The sequence below is a fragment of the Xenopus laevis genome, chromosome 1L, assembly GCF_017654675.1.
Source record: "Xenopus laevis strain J_2021 chromosome 1L, Xenopus_laevis_v10.1, whole genome shotgun sequence".
Classification (NCBI taxonomy): Eukaryota; Metazoa; Chordata; class Amphibia; order Anura; family Pipidae; genus Xenopus; species Xenopus laevis.
Window position 1 is genome coordinate 203,833,133 of NC_054371.1, and position 17,125 is coordinate 203,850,257.

Below are 17,125 nucleotides of genomic sequence, written 5' to 3' on the forward strand. Positions count from 1 at the left end.
TTTCGACGCTTCAGGATTTAAATTTCTGCTGTTTTCCTTGACTTCGGGTCTTTTCGCAGCTTCAGGAGTTCTATCACGTATGCATTTCAGCTGTTTGGGACTTTCGGAAGGAGGCGGCACGGCTTTGGCGCTGTCAAGGAGGACCCGGCTCTGTCGCTGCCAGGCCCGGTACACTTGTACCCCCTGTGCCCCCCTGATGGCGGCCCTGCTATGAGTACCCCACTAGGCATGAAACGTGTTAGCCTATCTATGTCCTAAAAAACACTTTTTAATTTTTCGATTACTATTACTACTGTTTTCACCATTGATTGTCCTCACACCTTTGATGTTCATTGGTCAAAAGAAAACATTTCTTCTAATTTTAAAAAATAAAATTAAACAAAGAGCTGTGACATTTTACCTCTGGGAAAGTAGATTTTTCACCCTTTGATGGAGGGTGTATACTTACCAACCTTTAAGCGTTTACTTTGTAAGAACATTTGAAAATATGTAACCAAGGGGAGAAGGAAAAGACCAGCAATAAAAAGAATGGATAGAATTACAACAATCATAACCATGCCATTGAGTTTCCTGAGGACCCATACAGATAGACACTATCACTAGGGTTACCAGGAGGCAATATTAACTTGACCAGGACTTATAATAAGCACATTACCCAAAGACTAACTGTATATATAGCAAACATGTAATTATATTATATAAAGGACAAACCCAGAAAACAATGTGTCACTAAAGGTCAGTTAGAAGCGATAATTATTTGGTATAAGGACAAAAGCAAATATTTTAAATATATTAATCTTCTACACTGTATTCAAGACAGCAACTAATGTCAGGCAAGAACCATTGTAGTCCCAGGACATGTGCTCCATTACAATCAACCGCCCTGTGCAAGAAGTAACAGGATTAAAGGGGTTGTTCATCTTTAAATTAACTTTTAGGATCACATAGCCATTGATTATTAGTAATTGGTTTTCATTTTTTATTTTTAACGGGTTTTCAGTAATTTCTTGTTCAGTAGCTCTTCAGCAAGAAAATTTCAGCAACCAGGCAGCAGTTTGAATGAGAGACTGGAATAGAAATAGGAGAGGGCCTGAACAGAAAGAGGAGGAATAAAAAATGAAACAATAATACAATTGTAAGCTCACAGAGCAACAGATTTTTGGCTGTTGGGGTCAATGACCCCCATTTGAAAGCTAGAAAGATGTAGAAGAGGAAGGCAAATAAATACATGTCAAAGGTAACCCACCCCTTTAAGACAGCTGGACTGAGTAGCATCCTTCGATTGGCTAAGGGAGTTGAACTTCATCAACACACATACTCCTGTTTCTTTTATGAACTGGTGAGTATCCAGGCCAGAACCAAAAGAAACCAAGCACAGAAGCCAGAACTAAGTTTGGAATTTAGCTAAAACCCAGCAGTTTTTGTTGGATTCAGTTTTTTTTCAGCCAAACCAAATCCAAACCCGTAAAGTCATGAGACTAAATAGCCAGGGGAGAGACACACGCTGTGATTCGGATAGATTAGTTGCCCGGCATCAAATCTCCTCTTTTTCGGGGCAACTGATCTCCCTGAACTGCCTCCCCTGCCCTCCCGCTGACTAGAATGGAAATCACCAGCAGTATGGCACTCGGAGCGCTTTGTTCTCCGAAGTCACCAAAAAACGATTCTTTGGGTCGACTTCGGAAAATGAACCGCTCTGAGTGCCACCCTGCCAGCAATTTCTATTCTAGCCAGCGGGAAGGCAGGGAAGGCAGTTCGGGGAGATTAGTCACCCCAAAAAAGAGAAGATTTGTCGCCGGGCTACTAATCTCCCCGAATCGCAGCATGTATCTCTGCCCTTAAACAAAAGTTGTTTATACAGCTGTAACAATATTTGGGGGTGATCTGGTCAAATTTTTTCAGTAGGGGAAAATATTTACGTAAATCCAAAATGGTTGTATTTGGTGCATTCCTAACCAAAAGAAGAGTATAAAGGTCACGTGGCAATCAAGGTGAAAACAATGTAACAAGTAAATTATGGACAAGAAATTATCAGATTTCTCAGAAATTTATTATAGACACATAGAGGACAGAAGGTCAACCTGGATTTATGGAGAACCCTTGTGTCAATCTATTCTCATTTTATTAGGCCCCAATCAATAAACTAGACCAGGGCAAGGCTACATAGATGATAAAATTAAGATTTTGTGATACTGCTCTAAACAGCAAATTGGTGCATACGATTAAAGAGAAGTGGTCGAGGGATCTTCCATTTAAGGAATGCGGGCTAGCATAAAATATGAAAGTAGCTTGAAATTTGATTTAGAAAAATTCTTATGCGAAGTTTGGCTTTCTATCAAACAGGTACTATGGCAGAGACTTGGTAAATTAGCTCCTTTGTGGATATATGTCAAAGTCATTAATTAAGACAACGGCTAAGTAATTATACATGAAAAAGCACAAATTTAGGCAAACAGACAATTATTTGCCGATCACAGTAAATAAAACTGACAGCAGAATGCAATGCTAAACAGAGTTTACCCAAGCTAATAAAATGCTTTGTAATAAGGTTATTAAAAAAAATGGTCTCATTTTAGGGATGCAAACAATTATTCGCATGGATAAATCACTGGATAGGCGGCATTTTAATTACAGGATATAGTTTTGGATATATGAAGGTGCAAGAAAAACTAGTCGAGGTTCCAAGAAATGCAGATTAACTAGGGGAGCTCAAAATGAAAGGAGATAAATATTTGAATCAAACTACTCTTTCTAGAGTGGTACAATTATCATACAATATAGTTAAGCAAAACACTCTTTTCAGTTAACATTAAGGACCTTGGTCTTACTTATCTGTGGGCATGATATAATACAGTGACTGGATCCAGTATATGGCTTACAGTGTTTCAAGGCTATTGTTATTTATGCACGGAGTGTACCATATTTTTAGGCTATTGTATGTGCATTATAGATGGGGTTCCTCATTTATATATGGGGAAAAAAGTTTATTGAGAAAAAAAGTAATTGTGGGATTATCTTACTTCTGGGAACAACATGATATCTCTTCCATTTTGCTGTAATAATATTGTTTACATTGTGAACCTCCCTCTTCAATGAACTAACACTCATGGATAAAGGAAGTGGGAAAGGACCACTTTTGGTTTCTAGAAATCTGTCTGGATCAGTGTGTAGAGAGTTTGCCAAAGACTAAACGTGATGAACAATAAAGCACCACTGGAACCAGTGGCGTAACTAGATATTACTGGGCCCACAGCAAATTATTTTTCAGGCCCCCAAAATTTTTAGCAGTTGACTTGTTTTACCAATATTTATTGAAACTGTATATGAATTAGGGCCTCGTGGGGCCCCTACACCTCTTGGGCCCCCCTGCAGGCGCAGGGTCTGCTTCCTCTATAGTTACGCCCCTGACTGGAACGGTTTGTTGGCTTCTCTATTGTTCTTAAAGGGATTCTGTGATCATTTTTAGTGTCATTCGGATGAGTGGTGAAACATTTTCAAGAAAACTCAAAAAAGTCCACTTGCTTTAGACTTAACTTAACTAGATGCTGTGTATCATGAACTGGATGAAAGAGAATCTCCATAGACATATAACTAAATTAAATTACACAGTGTACGATGCAAATAATTCATTCTAACATATAAAATCTTTTTCTTGAACTAATACATGTATTTTTTGCAATACTAGTGTGTGGACAGCCATCTCAGCTCGTCGTGCCTGCTCCTGTGCTTTCAGAAAGAACCAGCACTTCACAATGGAACTACTTTCAGATAAGCTATTGTTTCTTCTACTCTTAGCTGGACTTGGGTGTTTTACTATGGAGTGCTGGGAGCATTTTTCGCAATGTGGGTGTACTCTCGTTGCATTTTCATTGTTCTGTTGATCGGCTGCTAGGGGGAAGAGCGGGTGATTTCACTCCAACTTGCAGTGCAGCAGTAAAGAGTACAAGTCACATGACTGAGCGCACCTGGGAAACTAAGAACATGTCTAGCCCTCATGAAAAATAAGTTTTGAAAAATGTTGTTATTTTGAAAATGGATTTCAATTCAGGATTATGCTAAAGGAGCACGATTAACTGTTTCATTTTGTCAAAAAACATGTTTTCCTGTGACAGAACTAGTCAAACCTTCATCTTTTGGTTCCCACTAGTACTTTATCATTCTGCTGCATATAATTCCTTTCAGGTCTCAAACACCAACTGACACTGATGTGTGTAATAGATAACCATTGTATTGACTGCAATTGATGTCACAATAAAAGCTCAACTTTCTCCTCTACTGTATCTCTGTAATGCAACATGTTCTCCCCTTACAACTTTCTAGCACCATGTTGAATATCATTGCCTGTTGGGTTTCCAGGAAATAATTTCACAGACAGTACAGGGTTTTTGCAGTTTTCAGCTGTCAGAAATATTTTTGAAAAGCCGAGTCCAGCTTACAAAAACCTATAGCATACGGTAAAAAGCCCTCTCACTGTTCTAGTGAGCTTTATACTTTCTTTACATAGCTTTCTCTAGCCAGAAATAAAAATTGTATACAGGTATGGGACCTGTTATCCAGAATGCTCAGGAGCTGGGGTTTTCCAGATAACGGATATTTCTTTAATTTGGATCTCCATACCTTAAGTCTACTAGAAAATCATTTAAACATGAATTAAACCCAATAGGCTGGTTTTGCTTCCAATAAGGATTAATTATATCTTAGTTGGGATCAATTACAAGCTACTGTTTTAATATTAGGAGGCAAAGGAAATCATTTTTAAAAATTTGGATTAAATGGAGTGTATGGTGTCGGCTATACAAATTAACAAACAGTTAAAGCTGCACAGTCCTACATTAGTTTAAAAGTTTGCATTGTTCAGTGGGTGGTAAATATAAGCGTCTCGAAGAGCGCTATACAAAATTTATTTTAAATCCTTTCTCACCCTGTAACGACTATAACCTGGGTGTATAAACCCCAGGTCCAACACTTCAGCATAAGCCACAATATATATGGAAGCCGTCGGAAGACGGGAAAACACGTCAAGTGGTCCAGTGCATCGCCCCGAACCCGTAGCAATTGGTGTGTTCTATGCGATATGAAGAAGACCGGCAAGCACTCCGGAAACAATACGTAATCATAGGCATAAATTCACATGAACGGCTTTTTAAAATGACCATTCAGACAATGTCGGCTATCCCATAATTTGGGAGTTTTGTGGATAACAGTTTTTCCAAATTTGTGCTAAAAATGTTACAAATGTTCCTGGTGGGAATCGAGCCTCTTGTGTCAGGATCAAAAGCCATGATGTATGCTCAACATATTCTATGCTCATTCCAGACTACTCTATTATTAATATCACCGACTGTGTCTATATGACAAGGGCTCTTAAGTTTGAATTCTAAATTGTAACCCTGGATTCACAACCTGCAAACCACTTTAACTGTGATAGGACTTTTGACCTGGTGTGTTGTTCAATATATTTCTGGGAAATTCAATAAAACTTTCCTTTAGAAAATATAAAATGGTATAAATACCTTCTTTGATTGGAAAAAATACTGAAAGAGAAAAGGCGCCGCGTTCTCTAAAAAATAATGAAGAGGCTGAAGGTAACAATGACATGCAGAGCATGATTCAGTGGTTAAAAACGGCACATAAAACCAAACATAAAATAAAAAAATGCACGCCTAAAGCATGGGCTAACTACAGTATAAGGCCAAAAAGCTTCCCCATAAAATTCAGAGATGGGCCTTTGGAGGCCTGCTGGAGAATATTACAGCTACTCAGGGAGAAATATAAACAAGGATGTTAGACCTAGGGATGCGGGAGGAGGGGAGCAGAGCATCACACAACAAAACCACCGCCAAAAAAAATTGAAATAAAAATATTATCCACATTTTGTTTAGATACAAGAGCCATCATTCTATAAAAACTAATAATCTGCATTATGCACATTTGGGGATAAATAAAAGACTGATTTAAAGCTGCATGGAAGAGCTGGCAAGTGTAAATAATTCCACACCTTGTCACATAAGCATTTTTATATTTAATTGCCCCAGCAGGAAAATAAACTATTTTAATTGGAAAATGCCCCCTTACACAAAAAAAAACCCCACAAGTTGAAATTCTAATTTTTATTAATGTAATAAATATTTTGCCTTTTTATGGCTTCCTCGTGAATGTGGTTAGGCAGTGCATTGTTAGATGTTTATCCAGCTGTACCCCTTAAATGCACTGTGGCTGCGGAGGTGCAAACAAAAGCAAATCAATTTGCGGAATGATTTCTGTGATTAAACACAGAGACAAATGGGCACATTCTGCGGCAAAAAAAATGTAATTTGGTCAAATTAATGTAAATGTGTTGTTTCCTGACCTGAAGCCGCCATTTTATAACAAGCCACTGGGGACCACTTTTTTCTGGATTATTCCATCCTCTTTATTGTCATAACATTTAATTGGGCCAAAATATTTAATTGTTCAAATGGGCAGATCTTTCATTCAATGGGTGTTATTTATAGGGATGCCCTGAATCTACTATTTTGTATTCTCCCGAACCCCCGAATCCTTCGCGAAAGATTCAGCCGAATACCGAACCGAATCGAGGTGGGAAGGGAAAAACATTTTTTACTTCCTTGTTTTGTAACAAAAAGTCACGCGATTTCCCTCCCTGTCCCTAATTTGCATATACAAATTAGGATTCGGTTCGGCTGGGTAGAAGGATTCAGGCAAATCCGAATCCTGGCTGAATCCCGAACCGTATCCTGGATTTGGTGCATCCCTAGTAATTTATCAAGGTCAAATTTTAGAGCTTTGTGAGCTTTTTTATACCTCGAATGAACTCAAATGGTTTTTAATTTAAAGTGGACCTGTCATCCAGACACAAAAATCTGTATAATAAAATTCCTTTTCAAATTAAACATGAAATCCAATTTCTATTTTTTATTAAAGCATTTATAGCTGCTGTAAGCTCATTTAAAAATCTCAGCTGTCAATCAAATATTGTCTGCCCCTCCTCTATGCCAGTGGCATAGAGGCGGGGCAGACAATTACTTTCACTTTCCATTCAGCACTTCCTAGATGTCACTGCTCTCCACACATTCACCCGTTCTCTTTACCGTTTAATTGTGTAGCCAGGGCATGGGAAAGGGCATCCGGTCCCCCATTCTGGTGCACAAACAAGATTCTGAGATGATGCAAGCTTTGCCTTAATAACAGTGTCCACAAAATGGCTGCTTCCTGCTTGTTATAATTATGAATCCCCAGACTGAAGGAAACAAGATTTAAATAATTTATATAGTGTAATTTAAGTTCATTTTGCTTGACTAATGTGATAAAATAGGATTTGGAATTTTTTTTTCGGGTGAGGGGTCCCCTTTAAGAAAAAATCTCAAATGCAAAAAAATTGGAATCAGTGTAGTCGGAGTGAAAATCTCGACTAATCAAATTGATTGGGTTTTCTGCAAAAAAAACCCCTCAAATCGCTCCAATTGATCGAGTTTTCGAGTGAAACTCACCGAAAAAAACTAGAACATCGCAGAGGCTATTGACATCTTCAAATGGTTCAAAAGGGACCTGATGAAGGGGGAACGCCCTCCGAAATGTTGTTGATGCAATAAACACACCAGGGGTAGCACCCCGGTTTCAATCGCTCCGTGTGCCAGCCTCTTGCTTCTTTACATTACTATTGGGAGTGCAGTCTTCCCTAGGCGCTGGGCACCAGCGGTATCCTTCTGAAGGGAGAGTGTGCGCGTGACTCTCTCTGCACTCAAAAGGGACCTCTGCCATTGACTTCTACATCATCTCGACAGATTTAGGATTCAGGATATTTTCGGATTCAAGCGGTTTCCAGCCTCGGGGTATAATAAATCTTGGAAAAAACTTTTTTTTTTTAACGCAAAAATGAAAGTTTTGAATAAAAACAAATACCCTCAAAAACTTGACCGTTTATACATCTGCTCCTAAGAAGAGAAGAAGGTATACAACTAGAATCAAAGGGCAGCGCATTAGAATTTGCCATCCCCATTTCTCCTTCAAAATATTTTGCTATGGTATTGGTTCTGATAACATGCACAATCCAAAATATAATTTGGCTCCTACAGCAGGTTGTTTAGTTAGGTAGAACTTTTTTATTCAGTTGCCCTCTTGGTACCTCTGCCAATTAACTTTCATTACTCATCATTTTTTAGGAAAATTATGCAGTAATCAAAGTTATTAAAAGAGCTGCTGAATCCCAAAATCCTGGTCCTGCTGTGTTCCTTGTCACAATGTTCTTTGTAGGTCATTAGACGTCAAGTCAGTCCCCAACTGTGAATCAGAGCGTCAAAGGCAAACTGCCTGTCAGATGTTCTATCAAAGTCCCAGCCATGATTAGAACAAGCCAGGGTGTCACATATTAGTACTGTCGCCACACATTCTGTAACACTCGCTCACAACTCACATCCAGTAAATCAAATGTATGCAGAAGTGCATTTGAATATTAGCGGGAATGTCTGTTCTTGCCTATTTTACATGTTCTGAAGGACAATACAAGTTTTGTAAGTGATAAAGTCAACCAGAGACTATTTTCAAATAATGATTAGTAAGCAAATAACCCCTGCGAGCGATTCACAAAGAATATAAGAGTTCTGACTTTGGAAGATATGGGGGTTTAGGCAAGACAGTTTGATCTTGAACTTGAACCACCAGATACAACTACAAGGACAAATGTGGAGTCTGAAAATTACCGGTAGATTCACTGCAGCCTCTAGTGCAGGGATGCCCAACCTTTTTCTTAACTGTGAGCAACATTTAGATGTAAAAAGTGTTGGGGAGCAATGCAATCATGACAAATGTTCTTGGTTGGCACAAAATATAGTGCTATGATTGATAAATGCCATAACCCCTATGTGGACTGGCAGGAGGCTGTTTTTTATACAACCAAAACTGGCCTCCAAGCTAGGAATTCAAAAATAAGTACCTGGTATGAAGCCAGTGGAAGCAACATCAAAGGTGTTGCAGGAGCAACATGTTTTGTGAGCCTGCCTGCTCTTCTACCTGAATGATGAACATGCAAATGTCTATGTGCATGTGCCATTCAGATCAGAGAGCAGCAGCCCTACCTGTCCCTCAGCTACTCCAGAATTTTACAGCATGTATTCCAAAGCAGGTTGGGGGCCTCTAAAAAAAATTGTATTTTTAAATTTTTTTGAAGTAGGTACCCAAAGGCTGCGCCACCAAAATTGCCGCCAAAGATCCACTGGGTGGCAGCATTGGTGGAATACCCCTTGAGTACAAAGTGCCTTTATAGAAAATATACTGTAGCATTGCTAAAGAGGTGTAGGGACCTACAGGATCTGTTAGGCTCCTATAGTTAAATCCCTACCCTTTCTTTACTCCTTTGTTATTGGATTAAGCCCATGTAACAGTTCATTTAGTACGCCATTAGTTATTGGTCAAAGGGTGTAATACCACTTCCTGTCACACTGCTAAATAGTGTTGTGTAGGGAGTGGCCTCTTCCTTTTTGGCTCCTTGTGTTTGTGCAGCAAGGCGTTTCCCATTGAGCCTGGGATCACCAAGGCCCCATTAAAGCCATTTGCCCCAAAGGGACCTGTACCTTTGGTGATTAAGTCAGGGACCAGGAAACCATGTGAACGAGGTTAGCTATCATTAGCCCAGATCTTTAATATACTCTCTACGAGAGTGAGATAGTCAGCTTTATATAGCACGAGCAGCTGTGTGCTCCATCAAGGATAGTAGCAGGGAATAGTTTCCCAAAGGCTTCTTTGTTTGCCTTTAGTGGATAGGGTGTTAGGCTTTAGACTTCGTCTCCCTAACTACTCCACTGGTGATCCCGATCCTCACGGAGGTATATCTGTCTTCTGGGAATTGATGTACACTTGACTACTATGCCTTATGGGAGTGACAGTCTTCATTGTGCTGTATCATCTTCTGCTATCCTCCCTCCTCTGTGATATGCTACACCTGCATCATCTCTTGGGTGAGTAAACCTGTGGTCACTTGCATTTTGCTTTGTACAATAAACCATCCACATTGTTTGCATCAAGAACCTCTTGGCGTCCATTTCCTTTGTTTTATATACAATAGCCTGTGTGTTTTGTAGTTCTACTACACCTTAAAGGGAAAGCTTCCACTTGGCGAAGGCCCTGACCCTGCTGTGTAAGTCGCAGTGTAACCCAAGCTCATACCTACAGCTGGACACTTTAACTTCTTGTGGTCTGCATAGCCCAGATTAGCATTACAGAGGCTTTACAGTGCTCTGGCCTAGCTCCCTAGGAATGCCGCGGTTGGGTTTGAATCCTTATCACAATGGTCTCAATGCTAAATGTGTGTAGCCATTACTGCACAGCATCTCTCCTGGTACAGTTCACAAACCCTACTGGCGGAGATACTCATAGGAGACACGATGAGTATCTATGCCGAGGTCAACAGAAAAGCAGAGAGAAATATAACATGGGAAAGGCACAAGAAAAAAAAAAATAAGGCCATGCCTACTTTTTTTGGCCACACCCAAAAAAACATCTTTTACACTAAGCTGCTACAGGTATCTGTACTATACTGTATTTGTAGTTTAGGGAACATGCCCTTATACAGTAGAAGGAAGGACGGGGTGCCCACAATGTGAAAGAGAGGTGACCATCCACATCCACTGCCACCTCTCATCTCAAACCTTTCTATCTTTCTGCTCCTTACCTTTGAAATTCCATCCCTGGATTCCTCCAGGAGTGCACTCTCAATCTCTTTAAGGAAAAACTAAGAGGGTTATGAAATAAAGTGCACTAAGTTTGCCCGGGAGCAGTTACCCATAGTAACCAATCAGCAAGAAGCATTACTGGCCACCTGTTTAAAAAGCAAACATCTTACTCCTTACTGCTCCTTACTTTGTGCTTTTTATTACATACAGTATGGGAGTAAGAGTCTACATTTTGGAGCAGTAGATCATTAGTCTAATTCTGGCATCTATTGGACAATGTCTTTACCTTGTGCACTAATGTAAGCCACCCACCAATTTAGGCTGTAAGCTCTTTGGGGCAGGGACCTCCTTCCTACTGTGTCTCTTACCACATAGCACTCAAGTTCTTTGTCCTTACAGGAGCTCTGTGTACTGTGTATTTTTATCATCTGACTTGCCCTCCCTGTGTGTACTTTTATATATTGTAATTCTATATACATTGTACTTTTATGCACTGTACAGCTCTGCAGCTCCCTAACAGCACGTTACAAAAAATATATATATATCTATATCTATATCTATATCTATATATATATATCTATATATCTATATATCTATATATCTATATATCTATATATACACACACAAGAATAAGAAGAAAGGTATTTGCCCATAACTTTAGCATTTAAACTGCCTAAAATCTATGCTATGGACTTACTTCTCATCAGATCTGTTTGTAAGACTGTTCCCAAGATGATAGATATCAGCACATATAGAAGATTAATGGTGAAGATGATAGATATCAGCACATATAGAAGATTAAGTCCTTGCCTTATGCAAGTATTTTATCTGAATGATGAGCCAAGGGCCTGTAGTGGCCAATCTAGCAGCCAGTTTACGGCTACACTGGCATAGGATCTGCCCATTTGACAAAATGATTATTTGGGGCCGGTTTGAGTGTATATGGAGATTTCTTTTTCTTCTGGAAGAATAACCAATTCTCCATAAAAAGTTTGGCAAATATTATATCTAAACCCTAGTCTGCATATTCAACTTTGGAAGATTTTTTTTTTTTTTTTTTTTTAAATCAACTTTAAAGGGGTGGTTCACCTTCAAGTTAACTTTTAGGATGGCCAATTCTGAACAACCTTTCAATTGTTTTTTTTTTTATTGGATTTTTTTTTTTTTTGTAGTTTTTGAATTATTTGCTTTCTACTTCTGACCCCATCTACAAAACAAATGCTCTGAAAGGTTACAAATGTATTGTTATTGTTCCTTTTTATTACTAATCTTTCCATTCAGTCCTCTCCTATTCCAGTGGTTTTTTTTGTTGTTTTTTAAATCTTTCTAATGTAATTTTCTCTTTTTTTTACAATACAGTAATGTACAATTGCGTCGTGCTTTCATTGATAACAATACAAGTCGAATGTAGAATGACATATTTGTATGAGGAAGAAAACTAGTACAGTGTGACATATATTTTCATTTTTATACAAATCAAACATAATAAACCAACATTAAACGACATGTGTTTGCCCATCTATGTATACAGTTGATTAACTAAGGAACAATTTTTATCTGATAATTGTTCATAGTTTGGCTCACGGAGATATCCACCTTTTTCCTAGATCAGTAACCATATTGTATAAGAGCAAGTTTTTTCCTTTCCGATCCTCCTCCATTTACAATATCATGTTTTTTATTAGCTTCACACTTTATGAGGCAGCTATCGTTATTATGCTGCATATTCCAGTCTCTTATTCAAATCAGTGCATGGTTGCTAGGGTAATGCCCCTATCAACCAGATGCCTCAATCCAAGTCCTGGTTACGGTGTGCCCCTAATTTGTTCAGAGGTGTCAGTACCGCTTACGTTTTTGATTCTGCATTATTTAGTTAAATATTTGCCATATAAATGAGCAGGATGGAGCACAAACACAAAGTGAAACAGATTTAAGAATGAGAAAATAAAAACAGCTCCTAAAACTGCCCATTGTGGACTCATTATTCCTAAACAACCGACCCCCATAGAGGACATAAACTCACAATCCTAAAATAAATCTATGTCAGGCAAGTATCATTCAGTGTCATTTCACTTTTATCTACAGCAACTTTGTTCCACAGACCTGTGAATGTTCATGGATTGTTAAGGTCAGTGGCATAACTAGACGTTACTGGCCCCACAGCAAATTCATTTTAGGGCCTCCAACATATACAGAGGGCCTTATGGGGGGTCCCCTATACCTCCTGGGCCCCCCTGCAGCCGCAGGGTCTGTATCCTCTGTAGTTACACCCCTGGTTAAGATGATTTGTTTGCAGGCAACAGAGTTGTAATCATAGTCATTTATAAAAAGAAGACATAGCACACACACAAACACTCACATAGGATGATAGCAAAGGAAAAATTTCCTTACCTCCAGAAATGGAAAGCATACAATGGACTACATGGACTGCAGGGACTTGTTGGGGTTGGACTCAAGCTTCTTGGGGTGAGACTGCAAAGTTAAAATGGCACTGGCAGTGAGCAGAGCAGGTACAAAGCAAATGAAGTGATATCATGTCATCATGTGACCTCATAATGTTCCCTGGAATCAAAGGGCTGCGACATGGGGTCTAAATAAATGTCTTAGGTTCACTCGGCTGGCACTATCCACAAAGCAAATAGTGAAAAAACTATTCAAGACCCAAATGGCCATGTGAAAATGAATTATAAATTGATGTGGATTTAGGGTAGGACTACACGGACGTTTTCGTCGCGATCCGACGCAACACAACTGTCGGATGCAGACACTGCACGCTGCGTCTGCATCTGACAGTCGTGTTGGGTTGGATCAACGCTGCGACTTCATCCGACATTTCTATCTCTTACCTTATTTCCGTCGCATGCGATTTGTCGCAGAGTGTCGGACTGCGCCGAAAACGTACGTGTAGTCCTACCCTAAGGGACACACTTTACCAAATGACTGGGATAATTTGGTTTATTTACTAATCTCCTGAAATCCCTCCCGCTGGCTGGAATGTAAATCGCCGGCAGGATGGTACTTGGAGCATTTTGTTTTCCGAAGTCGCCCGAAGTGGAAACTACATTCTAGCGAGCGGGAGGCAGTTCGGGGAGATTAGTTGCCCCGAAGAAGAGGAGATTTGTCACTAATCTCCCCGAATCTGAGTGTGTGCCCTGACCCTTAAGGTATAAAGATCCAAATTACAGAAAGAGCCGTTATCAGGAAAACCCCCAGTCCTGAGCATTCTGGATAACAGCTCCCTTACCTGCATCACAAACACAAGATAGCAATACATACACTGCTTTCAGTACTCATTTGTGGATAGTGCCGATTTTATTCCAAAAATCAAAGTACCATGATGAAGCAAAATAGAATAAGAATATATCAGTTGTTGTATGGCATTATCTAAAGCAGCCTTTGAGGTTTATGTAGCAACATGAGTTACTCCACGGGAACATATCAGTTTTCTCTGTTCATATTTCTAATGTCCATAGACCAATATTTGCTCAAGGCCAATGGGTTGCTTCTCAACTAGGGTCCAACTTTGCAGATGTTACAACATAACCCATTTTGCCCACCAAAGTTTGTGAAACTAATAAGGATTTGCAGTAAGTCGCTATAATGGACAGACTGAAGATTCTTGTTTAAATTTTAAAGCTATGAATACCTAAAACTGAATGCATTAAAAATACATGTACAAGCCCTGCCATGAATCTGACACCAAAACCATAAACCTCGAATACTCTAAATGCATGGGACTGGAAAGGAATCTAAGTAAAGCTTCTACACCTGGGTGTCTTTCTTCATCAAATACTTGTAAAAGAATGAGTAAACACCCCCTGACATATATTTAAAGGCTGCACTGGCAGATGGGTCAACAAATGACAAAAACAATATGCATATGTTTTTCTACCGGCGATTAACATTAATGCTGGTAAGATGGTAACTTTTGGGGGACATTATTTTGTCACACCACTTATAGAGCATGAGAGAAACGGGTGTTTAAGAAGCAATAGCCTGATACAGGTATGGGACCCGTTATCCAGAATGCTTGGGACCTGGGGTTTTCCGGATAATTTGGATCTTCATACTTTAAGGGTAAGGGCACACGGGCAGATTGGGGGAGATTAGTCGCCCTAGCGACAAATCTCCTCTTCTTCGGGGGGCTAATCTCACCGAACTGCCTTCCCCTACCTGCCAGCTATAATGTCAGCGGGATGGCACCCATGGTGTTCATTTTCCAAAGATGTCCAAAGTCTCCTCGTGAAGCAACTTCGGGCGACTTCAGAAGACGAAGCGCTGCGAGTGCCATCCAGCTGGCGATTTTTCATTATAGAAAGCGGGAAGGTAGGGGAAGGCAGTTCTGGGCGATTGTTGAGCCTGAAGAAGAGGAGATTTGTCGCCGGGGCGACTAATCTTCCCGAATCTGCCCGTGTGCCCTTACCCTAAGTCTACTAGAAAATCATGTAAACATTAAATAAATCCAATAGGATTGTTTTACTTCCAATAAGGATTAATTGTATCTTAGTTTGGATCAAGTACAAGCTGATGTTTTTTAATAAATTAAGGAAATTATTTAGAAAAATTTGGAATATTTGGATAAAAGAGAGTCTATGGGAGATGGCCTTTCCGTAATATGGAACTTTCTGGATAACGGGTTTCCGGATAATGGGTTTCCGGATAACGGATCCCACACCTATACTGCCTCTCCATGCCTTGTGTATGATTCAATGATTAAACTGTTATCAAGCCTTACTGAGCACCTGCCATTAGATTTATAGGGAAGTTCACCTTGACTTGACTCTCTTAACAAACTTCCCGTTTGTTATAAATGAAGCTATGAAACTTTTTTATTGTCTATTATTTTTTAATATTTTAAATTCTTAGCCTCCCTGTTTTGCCTCTTTAGGCAGCTGAAATGCTGTCTAGTTACAGTGGTCATGACTTCAGCATCCAAAAACATCAACTTCAACTCTATTTATACTTTTTTGTTTGTTTATTGGCCATTTTTATTTTCAGCCCCTCTATTAATTCGACTTTGATTTAATTACTGCTCCCTGGTTGCTAAGATAATTAAACTCTAGCAACCAGATAACAGGCTAAATTCCAAGCACCAAAACACAAAATGGAAATGATTTAATACCAACTAAAAAGGAAGTTGCAAACTGTTTTACTGTATACTAGAAGGAATGATAATTTTAAGGCACTAAAGCCCATTAAGGATGCAGAAGTGGTCATAGGCACAGGGCTTTGGGGTTGATCAAGAACACTCATTTCATCCGTTACATCTGAGAACCTGTATATAATAATACAGAGACAGGACAGACAAACAATAAAATCAAACACTGAACATAAATAGACACATGAAGTTTGGACGCACCGAGACATATAAAGATAACTTGCATGTGCTGTGTTTCAGGAGCCATTTACTGTTGTATACAGAAAAGCTTTAAGTAAAGGAAATGCTGCTACCCGCCCACTAAACTAATAGTTAGAAGATACCAGAATAAATAAATACTTTTTTTAATGGAACATTATTTTTTTTCAAACTTAAATATTAAATATTGTCTAACTTTCCTTGCTCTTTTCTACCATACCATTATGAGATATATATATGAAATATTGTGCCCTTTAGTGATGTGCGGGTTGGGCTTTTCCTGACCCGCACCCTCCCGCAACCCGACCTCCCACCACACGTGCACGACTTCCTGGTCTCTTTTATAGACCCGCACCGCCAATCCAATGACATCACAAAAGGGGCGGGGCGAGAGACACACATCTATAAAACCACTACCTGGAAGTCGGAAGCCGGCATTTGGAAGGTCACGGGCGGGGAGAACAGTAAGAAGAGATCAACCCACACCCGCCCCAGAAAGGAGCGTGTGAGGTCAGCCGGAACCCGCGGGTATCGGGTCGGCCTGCACATCACTAATGCCCTTATTATAAGGATATAAATTATAAGGCTAACAGAAGCCATTGCCAAGTTCCAGGACCGTATAAAGGTGCTCAAAGAAAGCCCAGAGTGCTTCTATACAGGCTATGGAACTCTGACGTTAGTTTTATTATCCTAATAATTACTTTTTAAGTAGGGATGCAACAAATCTAGTATTCAGCTCAGATTCGGCCGAATCCTCGTGCCTGGCCAAACCAAATCCTAATTTGCATATGTAAATTAGGGGCAGGAAGGGAAATCACTAATCTCCCTGAATCTGAGCATGTGTCTCTGCCCTAAAGCTGGCCATACATTAAAAGATCCACTTGTTTGGTGAGATCACCAAACAAGTGGGTGGGCAATATTGGGCTGATCTGATTAGGCCAACCTCTTTACCCATGCTCATCCTAAAGTGCCCGAAAAAATAATTCTGCCTGTGAGAAAAAAATTATACAAAATATAAAGATCCTAAGAGTATTTTGCTTTAGCGCATTTACCCTACTGCAAATAAAGGGGGCTGTGAGAGCCGATTTGTACAGGTATGGGA

General features: G+C 39.6%; 1 protein-coding gene across 4 annotated transcripts in view; it reads right to left on the reverse strand.

The window, feature by feature from the left end:
* The window catches only part of LOC108695735 (microtubule-associated serine/threonine-protein kinase 4-like), a 360,023-nt gene that overhangs the window by 136,282 nt on the left and 206,616 nt on the right, over window positions 1-17,125 (reverse strand). Inside the window, exon 2 of one of the 4 annotated variants that reach the window (XM_041569093.1) lies at window positions 13,059-13,139. The exons of the other annotated variants lie outside the window; for them this stretch is intronic. Within the exon in view, the coding sequence (XP_041425027.1) occupies window positions 13,059-13,139 (81 nt within the window). The remainder of the gene's footprint in view (window positions 1-13,058; window positions 13,140-17,125) is intronic. 4 annotated transcript variants of the gene reach the window in all.